This window comes from Cnephaeus nilssonii (assembly GCF_951640355.1).
Source record: "Cnephaeus nilssonii genome assembly, chromosome: 17".
NCBI classification, from domain to species: Eukaryota; Metazoa; Chordata; class Mammalia; order Chiroptera; family Vespertilionidae; genus Cnephaeus; species Cnephaeus nilssonii.
Window position 1 is genome coordinate 6987047 of NC_137088.1, and position 20580 is coordinate 7007626.

At 48.7% G+C, this 20580-nt stretch overlaps 2 protein-coding genes and 1 long non-coding RNA gene across 3 annotated transcripts; 2 read left to right on the plus strand and 1 right to left on the minus strand.

Moving 5' to 3' along the window:
• Positions 1-2183: 2183 nt before the first annotated feature.
• Positions 2184-3251, plus strand: CCR8 (C-C motif chemokine receptor 8; the record flags this gene model as incomplete). Its single annotated transcript, XM_079794955.1, has 1 exon — positions 2184-3251. The coding sequence occupies exon 1, from the start codon at positions 2187-2189 to the stop codon at positions 3249-3251; it is 1065 nt and encodes a 354-aa protein (XP_079651081.1). The 5' UTR covers positions 2184-2186.
• A 1350-nt stretch (positions 3252-4601) lies between these two features.
• On the plus strand, positions 4602-19048 carry SLC25A38 (solute carrier family 25 member 38). Its single transcript, XM_079794646.1, has 7 exons — positions 4602-4979; positions 12525-12646; positions 13493-13577; positions 14066-14245; positions 14473-14641; positions 15422-15588; positions 17375-19048. The coding sequence occupies exons 1-7, from the start codon at positions 4911-4913 to the stop codon at positions 17495-17497; spliced, it is 915 nt and encodes a 304-aa protein (XP_079650772.1). The 5' UTR covers positions 4602-4910; the 3' UTR covers positions 17498-19048.
• Positions 17456-20459, minus strand: LOC307113213. The gene is made up of 3 exons (XR_013814813.1): positions 20279-20459; positions 19978-20069; positions 17456-17587 (listed from the first exon to the last, which is right to left on the minus strand). It is a non-coding gene; the product is annotated as an uncharacterized lncRNA (long non-coding RNA).
• Between the last annotated feature and the right edge of the window lie 121 nt (positions 20460-20580).

The following is a 20580-nucleotide window of genomic DNA, read 5'->3' on the forward strand; positions in this document are numbered from 1 at the left end:
GCTGAAGTGATTTGTTTAAGGCTAGTAGGGGATGGTTTGATAAATTAAGAAAAGAAGTGTTTGCTTATAGATTAAACTGTACATTAAACATGTACTTTACATAGAAAGGTGAAAACAGAATAATTTGGAGGTCTGGAACAAGTTAATTCAATTTTCATTCTAATGAGGAAAAAATGATTTAGTTTTTGAACACACTGCTTCTCCAACAGCCTTTTGGAACAAATTAAGTTTGAGAACCGAGGTTCCACTGTATAGGTATCAAGTGTACCATCTATAATACATTGTCTGAACATTTGCATTGTGTGCTTTCCATCCAAAGTCTAGTCTCTGTTTTTCATTATGCATCACCTTTACCCTCTTTCATCTGTGGTCTGTATCTATGCGCCTTTTTTTTCTTGATTCCTTCACCTATTTCACTCACCCCTCCAGCCCTCTCCCCTCAGACAGCTGTCAGTCTGTTCTTTGTATCTATGAGTCTGTTTCTATTTTGTTTCTTCATTTTGTTCATTATATTTCACATATAAGTGAAATCATATGGTATTTGTCTTTCTCTGACTGGCTTATTTCACATAGCATAATACCACCTAGGCTCATCCAGGCTGTTGCAAAAGGTAAGATTTCATTTTTTACGGCTGAGTAGTATTCCATTGTTTAAATCTACGCATCTACTGATGGGCACTTGGGCTGCTTCCAAATCTTGGCTATTGTTAACTAGCACTGCAATGAACATAGGAGAGGTCACATATTCTTTCCAATTAGTGTGTCACATTTCTTTGGATATAGTCCCAGAAGTTGAATCACTGGGTCAAGGCAGTTTCATTTGGAATTTTTTGAAGACCCTCCACACTGATTCCTACAGTGGCTGTACCAGCCTACATTCCCACCAACAGTGTATGAGGGTTCCCTTTTCTCCACATCCTGGCCAGCACTTGTCATTTGTGGATTTTTTTAATCATAGCCATTCTGACAGGTGTGAGGCAATATCTCATTGTAGTTTTAAGTTGCATTTCTCTGATGATTAGTGACATTGAGCATCTTTTCATATGTCTATTGGCAATCTGTATGTCCTCTTTAGAGAAGTGTCTATTCAGGGCCTTTGCCCATTTTTTAATTGAATTGTTTGTTTGTTTGTTTTTGGTGTTGAATGGTTTTTTATAAAATTTTAATATTATCCCTTTAGCAATGCATCATTGGCAAATATGTTCTCCCATTCAGTGGGTTGTCTTTTCATTTTGTTGATGGTTTTCTTTGCTGTGCAAAAACTTTTTAGTTTGATGTGGTCCCATTTGTTTGTTTTTTCTTTTGTTTTCCTTGCCTAAGGATATATATCACACAAAAACATATTGAACAAATTACTTCTCCAACAGCCTTCTGGAACGAATTAAGTTCGAGAACCAAAGTTCTACTGTATAGTGTACCATTCTATAATACATTGTGTGCACATTGCATTGTGCAGAGAGAGAGGGGTGTCTTTGGTATCTCATCCTTTTCTTATGAGGACACCAGTTTAATCAGATCAGGGCGCCACCCTTTTAACCTTCATTACCTTTCGAAAGCCTTATCTCCAAATGACATCACATTAGGAATTAGGGCTTCAATATCTGACTTTGGGGGAGGACACACATCAGTCCACAACATTCTACCCTCTAGCCTCGCAAAACTCATGCCCTTCTCATATGCAAAATACACCCACTCCGTTTCAACATCCTCCACAATCGTAACCCATTCCAGCATTCATCAAAAGCTTAATCTAGCCCTAACCAGGTTTGGCTCAGTGGAAAGAGCGTTGGCCTGCGGACTGAAGGATCCCAGATTTGATTGCGGTTAAGGGCATGTACCTTGGTTGTGGGCACATCCCCAGTTGAGGTTATGCAAGAGGCAGCTGATCAATGTTTCTAATTCTCTATAACCTCTCCCTTCCTCTCTCTGTAAAAAATTAATAAAAAAATATTTTTTAAAAAAAGATTCATCTAGATATCATCTAAATCAAGTATGTGTGAAACTGAGCTATGATTCATTTTGAAATCTTGGGAGAGGAGCGAGAACATTTAGTCTGAAACAGGGCTTTAAGGCTTCAATATATGAGTTGGGAGTTGGGGGACGCATTCAGTCTGTACTTTTGAATTAAAATATTTTTAAAGTTGACTATCTCTTAGGTACCTCTGTGACCAGGTGCTCCTGCCTCGATGGATTATACACTCGAGCCCAACATGACAACAAGTGACTACTACTACCCTGATATCCTCTCAAGCCCCTGTGATGGGGAAGTTATCAAGAGAGAAAGCAAGTTGCTTCTTGCCATCTTTTACTGCCTCCTGTTTGTATTCGGTCTTCTGGGAAACGGCGTGGTCATCCTGGTCCTTGTCATCTGCAAGAAGCTGAAGGGAGTCACAGACATATACCTCCTGAACCTGGCCCTGTCTGACCTGCTTTTTGTCTTCTCTTTCCCCTTTCAGACTCACTATCAGCTCTCCCAGTGGGTGTTTGGGACGGTAATGTGCAAGGTAGTCTCTGGCTTTTATTACATTGGCTTCTTCAGCAGTATGTTCTTTATCACCCTCATGAGCGTGGACAGGTACCTGGCAATTGTCCATGCTGTGTATGCCATGAACGTGAGGACAGCCAGAATGGGCACAGCCCTGAGCCTGGCAGTATGGCTGATCGCCGTCATGGCCACCAGCCCACTGCTAGTCTTTTACCAAGTGGCCTCTGAAGATGGCATCCTCCAGTGTTATTTGTCTTACAATCACCAGACTTTAAAGTGGAAGCTCTTCACCCACTTTGAAATAAATATCTTAGGCCTGCTGATCCCCTTCACCATCCTGATGTTTTGCTACACTAGCATCCTGCACCAGCTGAAGAGTTGCCAGAACCAGAACAAGACCAAGGCCATCCAGTTGGTACTCATCGTGGTGATTGCATCTTTAGTCTTCTGGGTCCCATTCAATGTGGTCCTCTTCCTCACTTCCCTGCACGACCTGCACATCTTGGACGGATGTGCCACGAGCCAGCAGCTGATTTATGCCACGCATGTCACAGAAATCATTTCCTTCACTCACTGCTGTGTGAACCCTATTATTTATGCTTTTGTGGGTGAGAAGTTCAAGAAACATCTTTCAGAAATATTTCAGACAAGTTACAACCACATCTCCCTCTTCTTGGGGAGGCCAATCACCAAGGAGATGGGGGAGAAACCATCCTCCTCCTTTCAGCACTCCTCCCGTTCCTCCGGCACAGACTACATTTTGTGAGGACCGTGCCTCCAAGTGGGTCTCTACTTTCCCAGCCACTCCTCTTCCAAAAGACAAAAATGGTTTACACTGGAGTATGAGTATCTTTTTAGATTTAGAAATTTGGTTATAGACACAAGATATATTTCACATTAAATGTGTATTAGTAGGAATTTATTGAAGTTTTATATAGAAAACCATATCTCAAAAACACTTTCAAATGCTGTTATAATTCTGATTTCAATGTTTTTTGCATATAAAATAATAGTATTTTGTTTTGAGTGACTGGAGTTTCTGGGGTAAAATGACTGGGCTGATATAGTAGGGATCCAAAGGAGGGTAAAATTAATAAGGGAAAATTTTATTTTGTTACTTTTTTGTTTTTTTAGCTGTGGAATTTTAGGCAACTTCCTTTAAATGCTTCAGTTAGTTTCCTTACATGTAAAATACATATCTGATTTATGTGAGAGGATCATACAGGGTAACAAAGCTGTGTTCTGATGCCACCTACCTGCCATTCAGTAGCTGACAGTGACAAGCGTCGCCTGCAGTAGGATAGAAGAACTGAAGCTTAGTTCTGTATGTGTCATATGTTAAGAATATGTTTGTCACCCTAACCGGTTTGGCTCAGTGAATAGAGCATCGGCCTACGGACTGAAGGGTCCCAGGTTCGATTCTGGTCAAGGGCATGTACCTTGGTTGTGGGCACAACCCCAGTAGGTGCAGGAGGCAGCTGATCGATGTTTCTTTCTCATTGATGTTTCTAACTCTCTATCCCTCTCCCTTCCTCTCTGTAAAAAGTCAATTAATATATATATATATATATATATATATATATATATATATATATATATATATATATATATATATATATTTGTCAAGGGAAGACTGAAGAACTATTCCAGATTGAAGGAGACTAAAGAGACATGACCACTAACCAGTATATAACCCTAAATTGGATTCTAAATCCGGGGGAAGTGCTGTGAAGGACCGTTTGGGTACAGTTGGTAAAATTTAAATTTGAACTATATATGCGATAACCCAAGTATGAAAGTATCAGAAGAGATAAAACGGAGAGACACTTAGAACAGCACCTGGGGTATGGAGGGGTATGGAGGTCCAACAGCTAATGTTACCTGTTATTACCTGCTAGGAAGTAAGCCCCATGAGGGCATCAGCTTCATCTGTTTTATTCACTGCTGTATCCCCAGGGCCTGGAACAGCCCCCAAAACAAAATTCCTAGAAGTGACAACCCCTGCAATTCCGATGTGTTCACCAGGTGGCACTAAGGAGCGCGCCCTCACCTGCTCCAGACCAGCCTCCGACCCCGGAAGTTAAACCCCCCGGCTCTTTCTAGTTCCTCCAGCCGTCTCCACCCCTGATACATTGAACCTAATCGTCTCCAGCCCTGAAGTCTGGGCAGAATGTGCCGGAGAGCAGAGCCGCGGTGTCTGCCAAGCAAGTGAAAAGCTGCAAGTGGTTCCCGGGTGCAGGCTCGTACGCCAGCCCGGAGCCACGCGCGCAGCCCGGGACCCTGCAGGTCCCGACGCCGAGAGGTGCCGACGGTGGAGAGCCCCCGCCTTGAGACGCGTCATCTCCTCCCAAGTCGCCAGGGCCGGGCCAGAGCTAACCTCCGACAGCCCCCTGAGCCTCGTGCACTCACAGACCCCCCCCCTCCCATGATTCAGAAGTCACGCCCGGCGCTGCTGCAACCTCAAGATGTGGGAGACAGGATGGAAACGCTTATGGTAAACTGCGGGGAAGGGAAGGCAGAGGGGCCAGGACTGCCGCTCAGGGAGGGTGCCAAGGGTCGGCGACCCTTGTGGACCCTTTCCTGCGCCCCGGGTGCGTGCAGATTGGGGGACTTGGTGAGCAAGGAGGAGGGAGGAGAGGGTCGCAGCTTGGGACACACGACTCAAGGTTGCGCTGGTGCAGAGAATGGTGTCTGGGTAGAGATGGGCGGAATTGCCGGGGCCTTGGGGGGCTGGACAGGTTGGAGGATGGGGGCGGGGGGATGTGCCCGTGAGGTGCGGGCGGTACGGGACGTCGCTTAGAGTTGGGTGCCTGGAGTGACAGAGGTGGGAGGACTCCCGGGCAGATGGTTATTTGGACCATCTCAAGGCCCAGTAACAGCGCCCAGCCGGAGACGTTGGGATCGCTGCGGGCGGAGAGGGGGGCCCCTTTGGGTCTCCAGCCCCCAGCGGGCCGCGAATGGGTGCGTCTGCCGGCGCCGCGAGGCCACGCCCCCAGGCGTCCGGATTGGCTGCCGCGGTTGGGCCTCCGAGTCCCTATTGGTGGTGACGGAGGCGGGGCTGCATCCAGCTCTGGCCGGGAGAGTTATTGGACTTACAATTTAACTGGTTTTAGGATTTACTTATTTACTTTTAAACATTTTAAAAATATATATTGTATTGATTTCTTACAGAGAGGAAGGGATAGAGAGTTAGAAACATCGATGAGAGAGAAACATCGATCCGCTGCCTCCTGCACACCCCCTACTGGGGATGTGCCCGCAACCAAGGTACATGCCCTTGACCGGAATCCAACCCGGGACCCTTAAGTCCGCAGGCCGACGCTCTATCCACTGAGCCAAACCGGTTATGGCTACTTTTAAACATTTTTTAAATTGGTTTCAGAGAGGAAGGGAGAGGGAGGGAAAGAAAGGTAGAAACATCATTGATGAGAGAGAACCATCCATCTGCTGCCTCCTGCACGCCCCACACTGGGGATCTAGCTGCAACCCGGGCCTGTGCCCTGACCAGGAATTGAACCATGACCTCCTGGTTCATAGGTTGACGCTCAACCACTGAGCCATGCCGGATTTTATTTTTTTAAGGGATGTAGAACTTGCTTGGGGAACGAGTTTGCTAACTATTTAAGTGCTACTATTTGTGTACCTGTGTAGTATTGTTTGGTTCTTTTTGCCCTACAAAACAAAGAAAAACAAAGAAACTGGATTACTCATTTTACTTACCTTGAATAATTTTGGCTATTTAGAAAAAATCAAATAGTTATCAGCTCTATTTATATATTTACCACATATTTATTGAGCCAATAATATATCTAAGCACTGTGCTGTGAAAAAAAGGATGTGAAAAAGATAGTTTATGTAATGGAGGAGGGTTTTTTTTGTTTTTTGTTTGTTTTAATCCTCACCTGCTTTTTTATTGGTTTTACAGAGAGAGGTAAGGAGAGGGAGAGAGAGAAACATTGATGTGAGAGTGAAACATCGATCGGTTGCCTCTTGCGTGCACCTCAACCAGAGATGGAACCCAAAACCTGGGTATGTGCCCTAACAGGGAATTGAACCCAAGATCTGAGCCACACCAGCCAGGGCTGATTCATTCATTGTTGACAGTTGAGCACCTACAGTGTACCAGGCTCCATGCTAGTACCCATGAGCTGTACAACCAGGACCTGTCCTGGACCCTCAGTCATAGGGAGATGGGCTCAGGTGTGGTGGAAGCACTGATGGGGGTTTTCCAGGGCGCGTAAGGTCTAAGCAGAGGCCCAGATTAATTAGACGTGGGAAGAGCTCGGGCAGAGTTCTCACAGGTGAGAAGAAGGCAGAGAGTCCATCCATTATAACTGCAGAGTGTAAGAGGCAGGAGGCTGAGAGCACAGGCAACAAAGATAAGGTGGGGCCTGTTGATTCGTGGAAGGTTCTGCAAACCAGCAGTTTGGATTTTATCCTGGAAGGAATAGGAACAATTAAGGAGTATTGTTTTTAAATTTTAATTCAAGTCTCTCCCTGAAGGTGTTTGCCCCTGGAAGCGTGTGGTCAGATTTGCAGTTTTAAAAGATGACTGTGGCTGCCGCGTAGAGAATGGACTAGAGCTGTGGTTGGCAAACCGCGGCTCACGAGCCACATGTGGCTCTTTGGCCCCTTGAGGGTGGCTCTTCCACAAAATACCACGGCCTGGGCGAGTCTATTTTGAAGAAATGGCGTTAGAAGAAGTTTAAGTTTAAAAATTTTGGCTCTCCAAAGAAATTTCAATCGTTGTACTGTTGATATTTGGCTCTGTTGACTAATGTGTTTGCCGACCACTGGACTAGAGGGATCAAAGTGATGGGGTGAGGGAAGAGGTGGTGGCTGTCACCGAGGACGATGGGGCCCTGAGCTGGGATGACAGAAGGTGAATTTGAGAGCTGCTAGGAGGTAGGATGAGCAGGTGCAGAGGGGCCGAGTCAGGGGTGCTGCCCAGGTTTCTGGCTGGGGCAGCTGGGTCGGTAAATGGCACGGCATCCACTGGGACAGGGCAGCCAGGAGGAGGAGCAGGTGGGGGTGAGGGGGAGAGATGCGTTCAGGTTGGAAATGTGCCTGTGGCACAGCTGAGTGAGTGGATATGTATGTGGGTCTGAAGCTCTGGAAGGAGTGTGGACAGAGGGCTGGAGATGGAACCGTGGGAGTGGATGGAGGGGGTAGGCGTGTTGTCAGGGAAAGAAGAGGAGCATTTCCACCCAGAAAAGAGGCCGGAGAAGTAGGAGGCAATCCCTGAGCCAGGAGAGAGCATCCCAAGACGAAGCCAGTAGTGGTCAACGGTGGAGCCACGTGCCCACTTCAGGCTGGGAGTGTGGTGAAAAGAGCCTGAACTTGGCGTTCCGGCCCACAGCTTCAAACCCTGGGTCTTAGGACACATCTGTAACCTGTGTGAGCTCTAGTTTCATTTGTCGAATGGGTTTAACACCTAGCTCTTAAGTGTTGTGAGGTTTTTGAGGTGGTGGGTGTAGATGCCTTGCCCAGTGCTGTTCTGGGAGCACGGTGGAGGGTGGGTTGGCACAGTTAGAGCTGGAGAATGCCCGGGATGGATCGGTGGGGGCAGACTCTGGGTGAGGAGTCATCATCAGGACTTGGTCATGAAGCAGTAGATAGACTGAGGAGTCTTATGTGTCTCCCAAATGTCTCATGGGATAAGTCAGTGTGGATTAGAGAGGAGGCAAGTGTGTGGAGAACTGTTGGCTGAGATTCCATGTTGGAATGTTGAGGTTGAGATGCCTGTGTGCCAGTGGGAGGTGGAGGGGGCGTGGGAATATCAGTGTCTGGACCGAGCCTCCTGGGCTGGAGGTGTGGGTGTTGCTGCCTGTGTGTGGTGTGGGTGTGGGTGTGGGTGTGGGCAGGGTGAGGTTGCCCTGAGAGGCTGCAGCTGGAGGAGATAAGAGGAACAGCAACATCTGCAGGCAGGCTGAGGGAAAGGAGACACAGCAGGGCAGCCAGAAGAAGAGAGAGAACCCCAAACTGAGAGGGGAGGCCATCAGCCATCTCAGATGCACCAGAGGGACCACGTAAGAAACGGATAAAGACGGGAATGAGGTCCTGAGATGCAGGGGGTCCTTGGCAAGCACCAGGGCAGCTTAGTGGAGAAGCCTTGGCTGGATGGCAGGTGATGGGGGCCTGAGGCGTGAAGAGGGAGAGGAGACTGGGAAGTTGGGGGCTTGCGAGCTTGTTTCCAGGCAACAGAGAGGATGCCACTGGAACGGAGAGGCTGAGAGTGCAGGGAAGAATGCTCATTGGTGCTGCGAAGTCTCGGTGGAGGCTGAGAAACACAACACTTAGGGGATGAATATGTGTTAGCAGAAGGAGCAGGAGCCTCTCCTTGGGGGCGGGGACTTGTGACCAGACCTGTAGTACTACACATTTTACTCCGTTTCACTGTTGTCTTCCCAATTCTTTTTTTAAAAATATATTTTTATTGATTTCAGAGAGAGAGAGAGAGAGAGAAGCATCAATGATGAGAAAGAATCATTGATTGGCTGCCTCCTGCAAGCCCCACACTGGGGATCGAGCCCACAACCCGGGCATATGCCCTGACCGGGAATCGAACCATGATCTCCTGGTTCATAGCTGGATGCTCAGCCTCTGAGCCACGCTGGCCAGGTTGTCTTGCCAATTCTACCATCCTTTGATACTTTTACAAGCTGCTTGAACGTGGTTATAAACTCCACTACTTACTGTCTGAACTTATCTAATCCTTTTCCCAACAATCTTTTAAGTAATTCCAGTTATAACTTGCGACTTGATTGTTTGGTGGAATATGGAATAATTTCTCTTCTCTGGGAAGCAACTATCACAGATCATAATCATTTTGGTTACATGATGTGCATAAAGGCAACTTTATATTCATCTTAATAGTGTTTTAGGACCACGTGTGCCATTTATTTAAAAACTAGTAGCCCGTTTGCACGAAGATTCGTGCAATAGACCTTCATTCACCTGGCTGCCTGCATCAGTTTTCTGCAGGCACCAGGGACCCAGGCCTTGGCTGTGGCCACCGCCTTCTGCCTTTTTCAGGGTCGGGCTTGGCCCCGGGCGGTGGCCTTGGGCTCGGTGGCACCCAACATCCTTGCTAAGGATCGCAGGAGCCGACCCCCAGTGGTTTCCTGTGATCCATGCAGGCTGCCCACTGGTGCCCAAGGCCGGGAAAGCCTCCGCCCAAGGCTTTCCCGGCCTTGGGCTCGCCGCACCCAGCGTCCCTGCTACCGATCACAGGAGCCGACCCCCAGTGGTTTCCTGCGATCGGTGCAGGCTCCCCGCTGGTGCCCAAGGCCTGGAAAGCCTCGGCCCCTGGGACCCCCGGAAACGGCGGGAGGGGCCGGGCCACGCCACCCCAGGTGGCCGATAGCCTCCGGGACCCCCGGGAGGGGCGGAAGGGGCGGGAGGGGCCGGACACGCCCCCCTAGGTGGCCGATCGCCCCAGGCACCCTGGGGAACAGCGGCATGGGCCCGGCCACGCCCCCTGGGGTGCCGATCGCCCCAGGCACCCCGGGGAGTGGCGGCATGGGCCCGGCCACGCCCCCCCGGGTGCCGATGGGCCCGGCCATGCCCCCCCCCCGGGGTGCCGATCGCCCCAGGCACCCCCGGGAGCGGTGGCATGGGCCCGGCCACGCCCCCCGGGTGCCGATTGCCCCAGGCACCCCCGGGAGCGGCGGCATGGGCCCGGCCACGCCCCCCGGGTGCCTATCGCCCCAGGCACCCCGGGGAGCGGCGGCATGGGCCCGGCCACGCCCTCCGGGGTGCCGATCGCCCCAGGCACCCCCGGGAGCGGCGGCATGGGTCCGGCCACGCCCCCCCCCCGGGGTGCCGATCGCCCCAGGCACCCCGGGGAGCGGCGGCATGGGCCCGGCCAATGGGCACCGCCATCTTGATCTTCTCAACGGCGGATATGCCACCCGGAGTCCCGCCCCCAGCTTCCCGCCGGCCCAATCGTGGGCATAGCGGAGGTGCGGTCAATTTGCATGTTTCTCTATTATAAGGTAAGATAACAAGGGGGCCCTAGCTGGTTTGACTGCAGCTGGAGGAGATAAGAGGAACAGCAACATCTGCAGGCTGATGGGGTCCCAGGTTCGATTCCAGTCAAAGACACGTGCCTGGGTTGTAGGCTCGATCCCCAGTAGGGGGCGTGCAGGAGACAGTCGATCAGTGATTCCCATCATTGATGTTTCGATCTCCCTCTCCCTTCCTCTCTGAAATCAATAAAACATAAGCTAAACAAACAAACAAACAAAAAACCCAAGGGGGAGAAGACCGTTTTGAATGGAGCTTGCCAAGTAATTCTTTGGAGAAGGCTTTCCTTTTTGATTGGATTTTTATTTTTCAGTATTTCTCTTTTTCTTTTTTTAAATATTTTTTATTGATTTTTTACAGAGAGGAAGGGAGAGGGAGACAGAGTTAGAAACATCAATGAGAGAGAAACATCGATTCAGCTGCCTCTTGCACACTCCCCACTGGGGATGTGCCCGCAACCAAGGTACATGCCCTTGACCGGAACCGAACCTGGGACCCTTGAGTCCGCAGGCAGATGCTCTATCCACTGAGCCAAACCGGTTAGGGCTATTTTTCAGTATTTCTTAATTGTTTATCTATTAAGAGCTATTCCTTAGCTCAGAAGTTCATGTTTCATAGTTCAGGAACTCGGGTCAGTGACAAACTTCCATGGAATACATAACCCAGAGAGATTCTTGACATTCCAAAGTCACTTTGCGCTCTGAAAGATGTCAGCCTTCCTCATCTCCTCAAAATCTTCCATGGGAACCCTAATTTCTGTAGAAATCTGCATTTGTCTTCTTTCTTGGTTCAGCCACAGCAAACCTACGGCAAGCTGCAACCCCAGGGATGCAGTGATGGCTCCAACAATATGAATGGCGGACGCTTGGCCAGAAGGCTGCGCATCTGAGTGCTGGAGGCTAATCCCAGCATGGTTTTGTCAAAGCACTGGAAGGCCTGCTGGTCCTACTCATCTTAATTAATACCAGCGCGTCCTTCTTGAGGGCCCCTGATTGGATTTGTGCAAGTGACTTTTTGAAACCCTGTGTGACTGCGGCTGGATCCTGGGGCATGCTGTGAGGGCTCTGGCGCTTGCCTGGGGGAGTCCATTGAATTTTTTTCTTTTGAGAGCCAATTTTTTTTAAATAAATCTTTATTGTTAGAATATTACAAGTGTTCCTTTTTTTTCCCCCCCATAGCTCCCCTCCACCCGATTCCCCACCCCACCCCATGCCCTTACCCCCCCCCCACTACTGTCTTCCTCCATAGGTGTCAGACTTTTGTCCAATCTCTTCCCACACCCCTCAGACCCCCTTCCCCCTGAGCATTGTCAGTCTATTTCCTTTCTATGTCCCTGATTCCATTATATTCACCAGTCCATTCTGTTCTTCAGACTTTTGATTCACTTGATTTTTAGATTCATTTGTTGGTAGGTATGTATTTGATGTCTCTTTGTTGTTCATAAGATACATTGAGTTTTTGATGGATGCCTGCCCTTCCGGGTGGTGCCTCAGGACTCATCAGTGTGTGTGACAGTCCTGGCGTACAGGAGAGCCAGCAAAACCAGGAAAGGCCCCTAGTCTACCGCACCCTCAGCGATGGGTGGGTGAAAGGAAGGGGGAAAGTTTTAAATTAAGGAAACCCATAGGTTCCACAGGAAGTGGCGCACGTCTCACGCTGTGGCCGAGCTGAAGGTTTCATTTCCTTTGTCTTGTTCCTATAAATATCTGCAGGCCCTGTAGCCAGGGAGCCTGGAGACCAGCCGTTCAGAGTCCAAACCCTGTGTTCAGCCGGTTTTGCTTTTGTGACGATAAGGAGAAGGGCAATAATTTTTATTGTGGGGACCCGATGACATAGACCAGAGAGCGCCCCCTGCCGCGTGCTGTGCTCTCAACAACCTCGCAGCGCCGGTCACTCCTGGCTGCGCTTTTCCCTTCTCCCGAGTATGAAGCCAGCAGAGGGCGCCACCAGGTGACGTCTATGAGAGCCTCCCACAGGTGAGCGCCGCTGACTGCGTTCTCTGGTCCCGCAGTTGCACCCGGCGATCAAGGCTTTCCTGTGCGGCTCCATCAGTGGCACCTGCTCTACCCTCCTTTTCCAGCCCCTGGATCTCCTCAAAACGCGCCTGCAGACACTCCAGCCCTCGGCCCAGGGGTAAGGCCTGCTGTCCCCCGTCTCCCCGAGGGACTGGTCTCAGAACCTCTCTCTGGCCCGGGAGCATCTGGACCGTGTGAAGTCCACCTCCATTCTGTTGGCTGCTGGGCTGGGAAGCAGGCCAGGCCCTGCCTTCGTGGGTTTTGTGTATATGCTTCTCTGTGAATATTTTTTACATTAATTAGTGTAATTGATGTAATTTCATGTTGATTAAACGGGGTCCTTCCCTGTGCAGCTTCCTGGATCTGCCTGGGTGACATTTGCGTGTTATTGTGCTAGCCCGTAATGTACCGGTGCTGCAAGTATGGAGTGTCCTTTTGGCGTCCCCGTATTGGGTCCAGCACCGTGGGCAGTGTACTAAATATGTATGAACTGGAAGGATATGATATAAATCAGGTTATCCCATTGCTTGTAGGATGACTGGACAGATGAACACATAAGTGTCAAATCACGACACTTAAGAACTCTGAGATTCCAGGACGCATTGTAGATTCTTTTTTTCTTTTTTTTTTTTAATATATTTTATTGATTTTTTACAGAGAGGAAGGGAGAGGGATAGAGAGTTAGAAACGTCGATGAGAGAGAAACATCCATTCAGCTGCCTCCTGCACACTCCCCACTGGGGATGTGCCCGCCACCAAGGTACATGCCCTTGACCGGAATCGAACCCGGGACCCTTGAGTCCGCAGGCTGATGCTCTATCCACTGAGCCAAACCGGTTAGGGCGCATCGTAGATTCTTAAGTGCCCTGACGGGTCCACGCAGAGGAGTCTTGGAGCGGGGAGCTGCCCTGTGCGGATGTGGTCTGTGACTTTCCCTCCCTGCCTCCCTGTTGTCTGCCCTCAGATCCAGGCGCGTGGGGATGCTCACTCTGCTCCTGCAGGTGGTCCGCACCGAGAGTCTTCTGGGCCTGTGGAAAGGGATGTCCCCTGTAAGCTGCCTTTTGGATCTTCTTCTTGCACCCGCTCCTTCATAACTCGCCATTTCTCGTCCACCCCACGTACCCTCCTTTCAGCAGACGTGAGCGGCGGAAGTGGTGGGAGGACCTGCACGGTCCTCCTGCCTGTCTCGCGGCGGCTCACTTGCTGTGTGAGGGCTGGGGGACGTGCCCCTGCACTCTAACAAGGTCTGGCTTGCTGGTGCAGCTTCTACCTCACCCCCCTCCTCGGGTGGAGGGGTAACTCTGAGGCACGTCCTCCACCCGTGCCCAGAGCTCCCCAAAGGGATTCCGTTGCCCATGGGAGTAACTGATGGACCGTCTTCCCTCTCTCCTGTTGGTGTTCCCTCCACACCTTAAATCAACTACTTGCATGCAAATCCTGGGTCCTTTGGGAAAACCCAGCTAAGACAGTATCTGACAGTACCGGTCTTTGATTTCTTTCCTCCTCCAACTCTTACCACCACCACCCCTCCCTGCAGTCCATTGTGAGGTGTGTCCCTGGTGTTGGAATCTACTTCGGGACTCTCTACTCTCTGAAGCAATACTTCCTGCGAGGCCACCCCCCCACTGCCATGGAGTCTGTCATGCTGGGGGTGAGCTCTCGCTCGGTTGCAGGGGTCTGCATGTTGCCTATCACTGTGATCAAGACACGTTACGAGGTGAGTTTGACCACGTTAGGCCCTCAGGGTGGGTAAACAGAGGCATGAAGCTCCTTGAGTCAAGTGGCCACTGCTGTCACCTCCCAGAGAACCCATTTGAGTATTCAGGCCAAGCCATGTGTGAGCCAAGGCCCCCGTGCCCTGGTAATGCCACCCACCCTGACGTTGGCTTCAGTGCTCACACCCAGGGCCACTGTGCGAGCCCCTGTTCTGTGCTTCCTTGGCAGAGCGGGAGGTACGGCTATGAGAGCGTCTACGCAGCCCTGCGGAGCATCTACCGCAGCGAGGGCCACCGGGGCCTCTTCAGTGGCCTGACAGCGACACTCCTTCGCGATGCCCCCTTTTCTGGAATCTACCTGATGTTTTACAACCAGACCAAAACCATCGTGCCCCATGGTACGGATGAGAGCAGGTGTGGTGGGGAAGAGATCTCCCGAAGCGCATTCTCACCACTTTCTCTGCGACTGTGAGACTGTTTGTTGCTCTCAGCAGCTCCAGATCCTCAGCAGAGTTTTAAGAACGGAGCCTGGGCATTGTGGCCGGCCAGGGCAGGCGCGGGGGTGCAGTGGGCATCACAGGCGTGGTCTCTGCTCTTCCACGTGCAGCCTTTGGAAAGGGATGCACTGTAATTCTCAGTGGGGGAATGGGGTGGAATAAAGCACTTCTACAGAGGCCCTTAAGCATACTTCCTAAATCTGCCTGATTCTAAGATTGCAAGAGGACCAGTAAGTGATATTGTGTCCCAAGTACCTTAACATCGGGAAGCTGATGACATCAGTCTGACCCATTGTGGGCGATGTTAACTTTTTATCATGTGGATAAGGTAGCATCTCCATTGAAAACTCAATTATTATTATTATTATTTTTATAATTTGTATCTCTGTGGGGAGATACTTTGAATCTACATAAATCCATATAAAACTTCTTGTTCCCTTCATCCATACATTTGAGCATTAGGCATTGGTTCTTGCTTGAATCAATTGTGATGGCTATAAAAAGGTGAATTTTCACTCCATCAACACTTATTAGTTTTACCTTTAAATTTTTTAATTCTTAACTTTGTTTGAATCCAGGCCCTTCTGGCTATGGGGAAAAATTAGTGGGCAACTTGGCATTGATGTTTATCTGATGAATGAGATCTATTTACAACTGAATGTTCCCTTTGTCGTATTTCAGACCAGTTGGATGCAGCCCTTATTCCCGTTGTAAATTTCAGCTGTGGGATATTTGCTGGTATTCTGGCCTCCCTGGTAACTCAGCCTGCAGATGTCATCAAAACGCATATGCAGCTCTCCCCAGTGAAATTTCGGTGGATCGGCCAGGCAGTGACAGTCATCTTCAAAGTAAGGCTGTAAATCAATATTTGTTCTCATTGTGGTTAAGACACTCTCTCTAGAGTAGCAGTAACCCTTATCCTTTACACAGTAGCATCACCTGGGGAGCTTTTAAAAATCCCCACAACCTGAGCTGATTACAGCAGAATTTCTGGGGGGTGAAACCCAGGTATCCGTATTTTACGTTCCCCAGTGGTTCCAATGTGTTGCCAAGATTGAGAGCCACTGCTGAAAACCTATGGTCAGTGTTTTGTTTGCTTGTTTTTCCAGGGGCCCTATATTAGGACAACCTGTGATATTTGTTAAGCATGTAGATTGTAGGATTCTACCCCAGACCCATTGAATCGGGCGATCCGGGGAGACTTGTCAAGGACCCAGGAGGAAATATAGTCAGAAAAAAACCACAAGCACATTTTGTTTCTCGCATTTGCTCTTATGCAAATGGTGTTACTGACGATAACAAGTACAGTAGACGTAAATGCTTTGAAGTATTATTTAAAGCCACTGAGTTGGCCCTTGGGAAACATGTACTGTTATTACCCACCAGATACTCTTGTTTGCGGTAAATTTATCACCTGTATCTTTAGATTTTTCTGTACTTGTCAATTTTTCTATGCAGCAGAGGAAACCTGAGCATATGCATCAAGTTCCACCCTAGATAAAAGCAAATATTTATGAATCTGATCATATCTTCACACTGCTTAGGTTGCCTGCTTTCTTCTTCTCTATACCTAAAGTCATATAGTCTGAAATATATTCAGATAGATAGATAGATAGATAGATAGATATGTATATATATTTATTGTTGATACTATTACAGCTATCTCCCATTTTCCCCGCTCCCCCACCCCCCAGCCCCTACCTGAAATATATTCTTCAATATATGAGAAAATGGCAGGAATGAACAAATCAATTCAGATTATGGGGGATGAAAAAGAGGTGTTTTGTCTTTAATTCTTATATAGAGACACCAAAAATATACAGTGAATTACCGCCCTCCCCTTCCTCCCCCCCAAAAAGCTCCCTCTAGGCAGAGAAATTGCCAAAAAGGCACCTTTTCCTTCTGCCTGGAGCCAGGGCCCAGGGCCCAGGGCTGGGCGAGCAGACCTTGGTCTGGATTTCAACTGCCACTGGGGCCTGGTGCTTCTGTGCACTGCACAAGCTCTACACCTGCACAGCCAAGAAATAAATCCCCCTGGGAGGGAGCAAACCTAGAAAGAGAGTTTAGCAAGTAAGCAAAAAAAAACCAAAACTTTTTTTTTATTACAATGTTACTTTATGGTAATTGCATGGATATTAATTTCAGGAGGCATTGCCCAGTAAAAGAAGTACAATACTAAAATGTACAGAAGCTCCTTTGGAGTAAGGGACAATACTAGACAAGTTACGAATTTAACGACACCAAAGCGTTTGTCCTACGAAAGGTTGCCAAATCCGTTTCTTGGCCCTCTCATTGGTGAGAATGGTCTCCCTGGTACCTAGCACAAGGTGAGACTGTTTCTACACCAAATCTTGAAGCCTGAGTTTTTGGAGTCCAAATGGGTGGGATCCCCAAATTCTGCTCCTACTGCAGTATGGCTGACCAGCCTCTGGAAAAATAGCCTCTTTCCAGGGTGAAAAAAAAATTTTTTTGAAGTTCATTGTCTTCTTGAGCTCATTAGTCATAGTTTGGACATTATTTATAAAAGCCTAAAAACTAAGACTCAAAAATGGGGTACAGAGAGACCTCCCTCTTGTGGCAGGTGTATAATGATATTGCTCCTTAACCGAGTTTTGACATTCGTTTCCCTCCTAGGACTACGGGCTGCGTGGCTTCTTCCGAGGCGGTGTCCCCCGGGTCCTCCGAAGGACTCTGATGGCAGCCATGGCGTGGACGGTCTATGAGGAGATGATGGCCAAGATGGGCCTGAAGTCCTGAGCCAGGGGCACCGGGAAGAGATGGGATCTGTTGCCCTGCCTGGTTGCTGCCAAGAGCCGCTTCATCGCTATCCTGGACTGAGACGAAGCCCTATGGGGAAAGCCAGGCAGATAAGTCACCTTGGTATTCAGCTCAAGTAGCGAATAGGTGGGCCTGACTCAAGCTTTCAGAATCTCCCTGAAGAGGAGCCACAGACATACAGCACCTGGGGGAGAAGGGCTTGCACACCCTGCAAACCTGAAAGCTTTTCCAGGGAGAGCGCTCTGTCGGGGGTCTCCGCTTCAGCCACCCCCCTATACCACCGTGCCTCTTTGGGTCTGTTCTTGGACAAGGAAGTGCAAAGCCAGAGAAGCTGTGGGCCACCTGCCGTGACTGAGGAACTCCAGCGGGGAGGGGGGGGCTGGTTCTGCAGAAAGAGGAGTCACTGTCACCAGGCCGAAGTCCACATCGGAGGTGATGTGGGGATGAGGAAGAAAAGGTGTCATGACTTCATTGGTTCATTAACCTGGCACAGGCCCTGCAGAAGGGGGGACAGTGGCTTCCTAGCCTCTCAGTGTCCAAATAAAGGTTTTTTATTTTGTCCCAGCACTGTTTCAACTCACTTCTGGCATTTTCTGCAGCTGAAGTCCAGATAAATAAAACGCAGCACTTTATCATTGAGACTGCTTGGAAAACCTAAATAGTGTCATCACTCTGTCCTAAGACCTAGATAGGTTCTAAAATTTAGGACCTAAAATGTGTAAACAGTGTTATGTTGTCCTCAGTGTGCCCATTACAAATATACAATTCAGTGATTTTTAGTAAGTTGACTGCAATCAGCACCATAAATCAATTTTAGAACACATGTGTCTCTCCTTAAGATCTCATTTATAGTTAATCCTCATTCTGGACCCCAACCCCAGGCAGCCACTGGTCTGCTTTCCGTCTTAAATTTGCCTTTTCTCTATATCTCATGTCAATGGAGCCATACAATATGTAGGCTCTTGTGTCTGGCTTCTTTCACTTAGCATAATGTGTTTAAGGTTCATCTCTGATGTGGCATATCCAACACTTGATCCTTTTTTAATGGCAGAATGCTATTGTATGCCTATACCCTATGTTATTTATCCGTCGGTGAACTAATATTTTGTTTCCACTTTGGGGTTCTTACGAATGATGCCACTATGAACATTCATGTACACATGTTGGTATGGATGTACATTTTCGTTTCCCTTGCATATACAGGGGTGGCCAAAAATAGATTTGCATAATGCAAATAATATAATAATCAATAATAATACAAGAATAAACTTTCCTGTACTCACAACTGTAGACCTACCTTTGCCCACCCCTGTAGGCCTAGGAGTGTAATTTGCTGGATCACGTGTTAACTATAACCAGTGGAGAAACTACCAGGTGGTTCTCCAAAGTGGCTGCACCATTTTACATCCCCAGCAACCGTGTATGAGGGTTCCAATTTTCCCACGTTTTCCTCAACACGTGATACTTATTGCCTGTTATTATAGCCATCCAAGTTTTCCTGTCAACGTTCAAGCTTAGGAAAGGGCTGTTACTTTAAGCACCAGAAGGGGAAGTTTGGTCACATGGTTAAGAACGTGGCCTGTGATCCAGGCGGCCCAGGTTGAAAGCCTGGCTCTCCACTTCCTAGACACACTTGAAATTGTGTAGAAAATGGAGGTAGTAACATTTCCTAACCCGAGGTGGTGGTGAGGTTAAATGAGCGATTTGCATTAGTTTCCTAGGGCTGCCACAATAAATTAGCACAAACGGTGGCTTCTAACAGCAAATTGATTCTCATAGTTCTGGACCCTACATATGAAATCAAGGTGTTAGCAGGGCCATACTCTGAAGGTTCTCATTCCTTGTCTCCCCCAGCTTCTGGTGGCTCCTGGCAATTCTTGGCACTCACCACTACAATCTGCCGGTGTGTCTCTATGTATCCAAATTCCCATCTTCTCTCTCTCTTTTTTTTAAATCCTCACCTGAGGATATTTTTCTATTGATTAGAGAGAGTGGAAGAGAGAAGGAAAGACAGAAATATTGATGGGAGGGAAATGCATCGATCGATTGCCTCCTGCACCATCCCCGACCAGGGCCTGGGCCGGGGAGGAGCCTGCAATCAAGATAATGTGCCCTTGACTGGAATTGAACCTGGCACTCTATCCACTGAGCCAAACCGGCTAGGGCTCCATCTTCTCTTAAAGACGCCAGCCACTGGATTAAGGCCCATCTACCCCAGAATGACACCATCTTAACTTGATTACATCTGCAAAGACCCTGTTTCCAAATACGGTTGCATAAGAACTGGGGGTTAGGACTCCAACATCTTCGGGGGGGACACAAATCAACCCATAACATATTAAGTTCAATGATTTACAAGTTTTAAGTTTATACTTTAGATTTTAGGTTAAAATACCCTATTTTTTTTTTTTTTAATTACATGGGAAGGAGTATCAGAGAGAACAGAGTAGGATACTAACCTCATAGTGGCACCTGAGTCCCTGGTGCATGGTGCCAGGCGAGGCCTTGTGCTGGGGAAAGCAGCGGAGCACTCAGGACTGAAAAAGGTGTGCTGGGACAGGAATGAAAGGAGACCGTGGGAGGAGTGGCTGTCTCCTAAGGACTCGGCCATGGCACTCAGGTCCTTTCTCAGGGCCTCTTGGGTCTCCTTTGATTCTCATTTTGGGCCTCTGGAGCCTCAAGTCAGTGAGGCCCCTGGGAGGGGAGGGGCAGAGATGAGGCCCAGAGGTGTGGGCTTCACCCCAGTGCAGATTTGCCTACCTTCTATTTGGCTGGTGGAGTTCAGCCACCGGAGACCCCATTCCACGCCCTTCACTTGTTCTTTTAGGGGAAAATAATCAGAAGATTGGGGAAATAGTCTAACTTCCTCTAAACCTAGGGTGAAACTGAAACTTGCCTTTGTGAACCTTGATTCCAGAGGCAAGTGACCCTGGGGTTTGCATATCCCAGGCCCCAAGAATTTGTTTTTTCCTGTCCTGCAGTCTCCCAAGGATATTACATTTCAGAAAGGAAGTGACTCTGTAAACATTGCTCACTGTTCCCCCCTCTCACTTTTTAAAAAT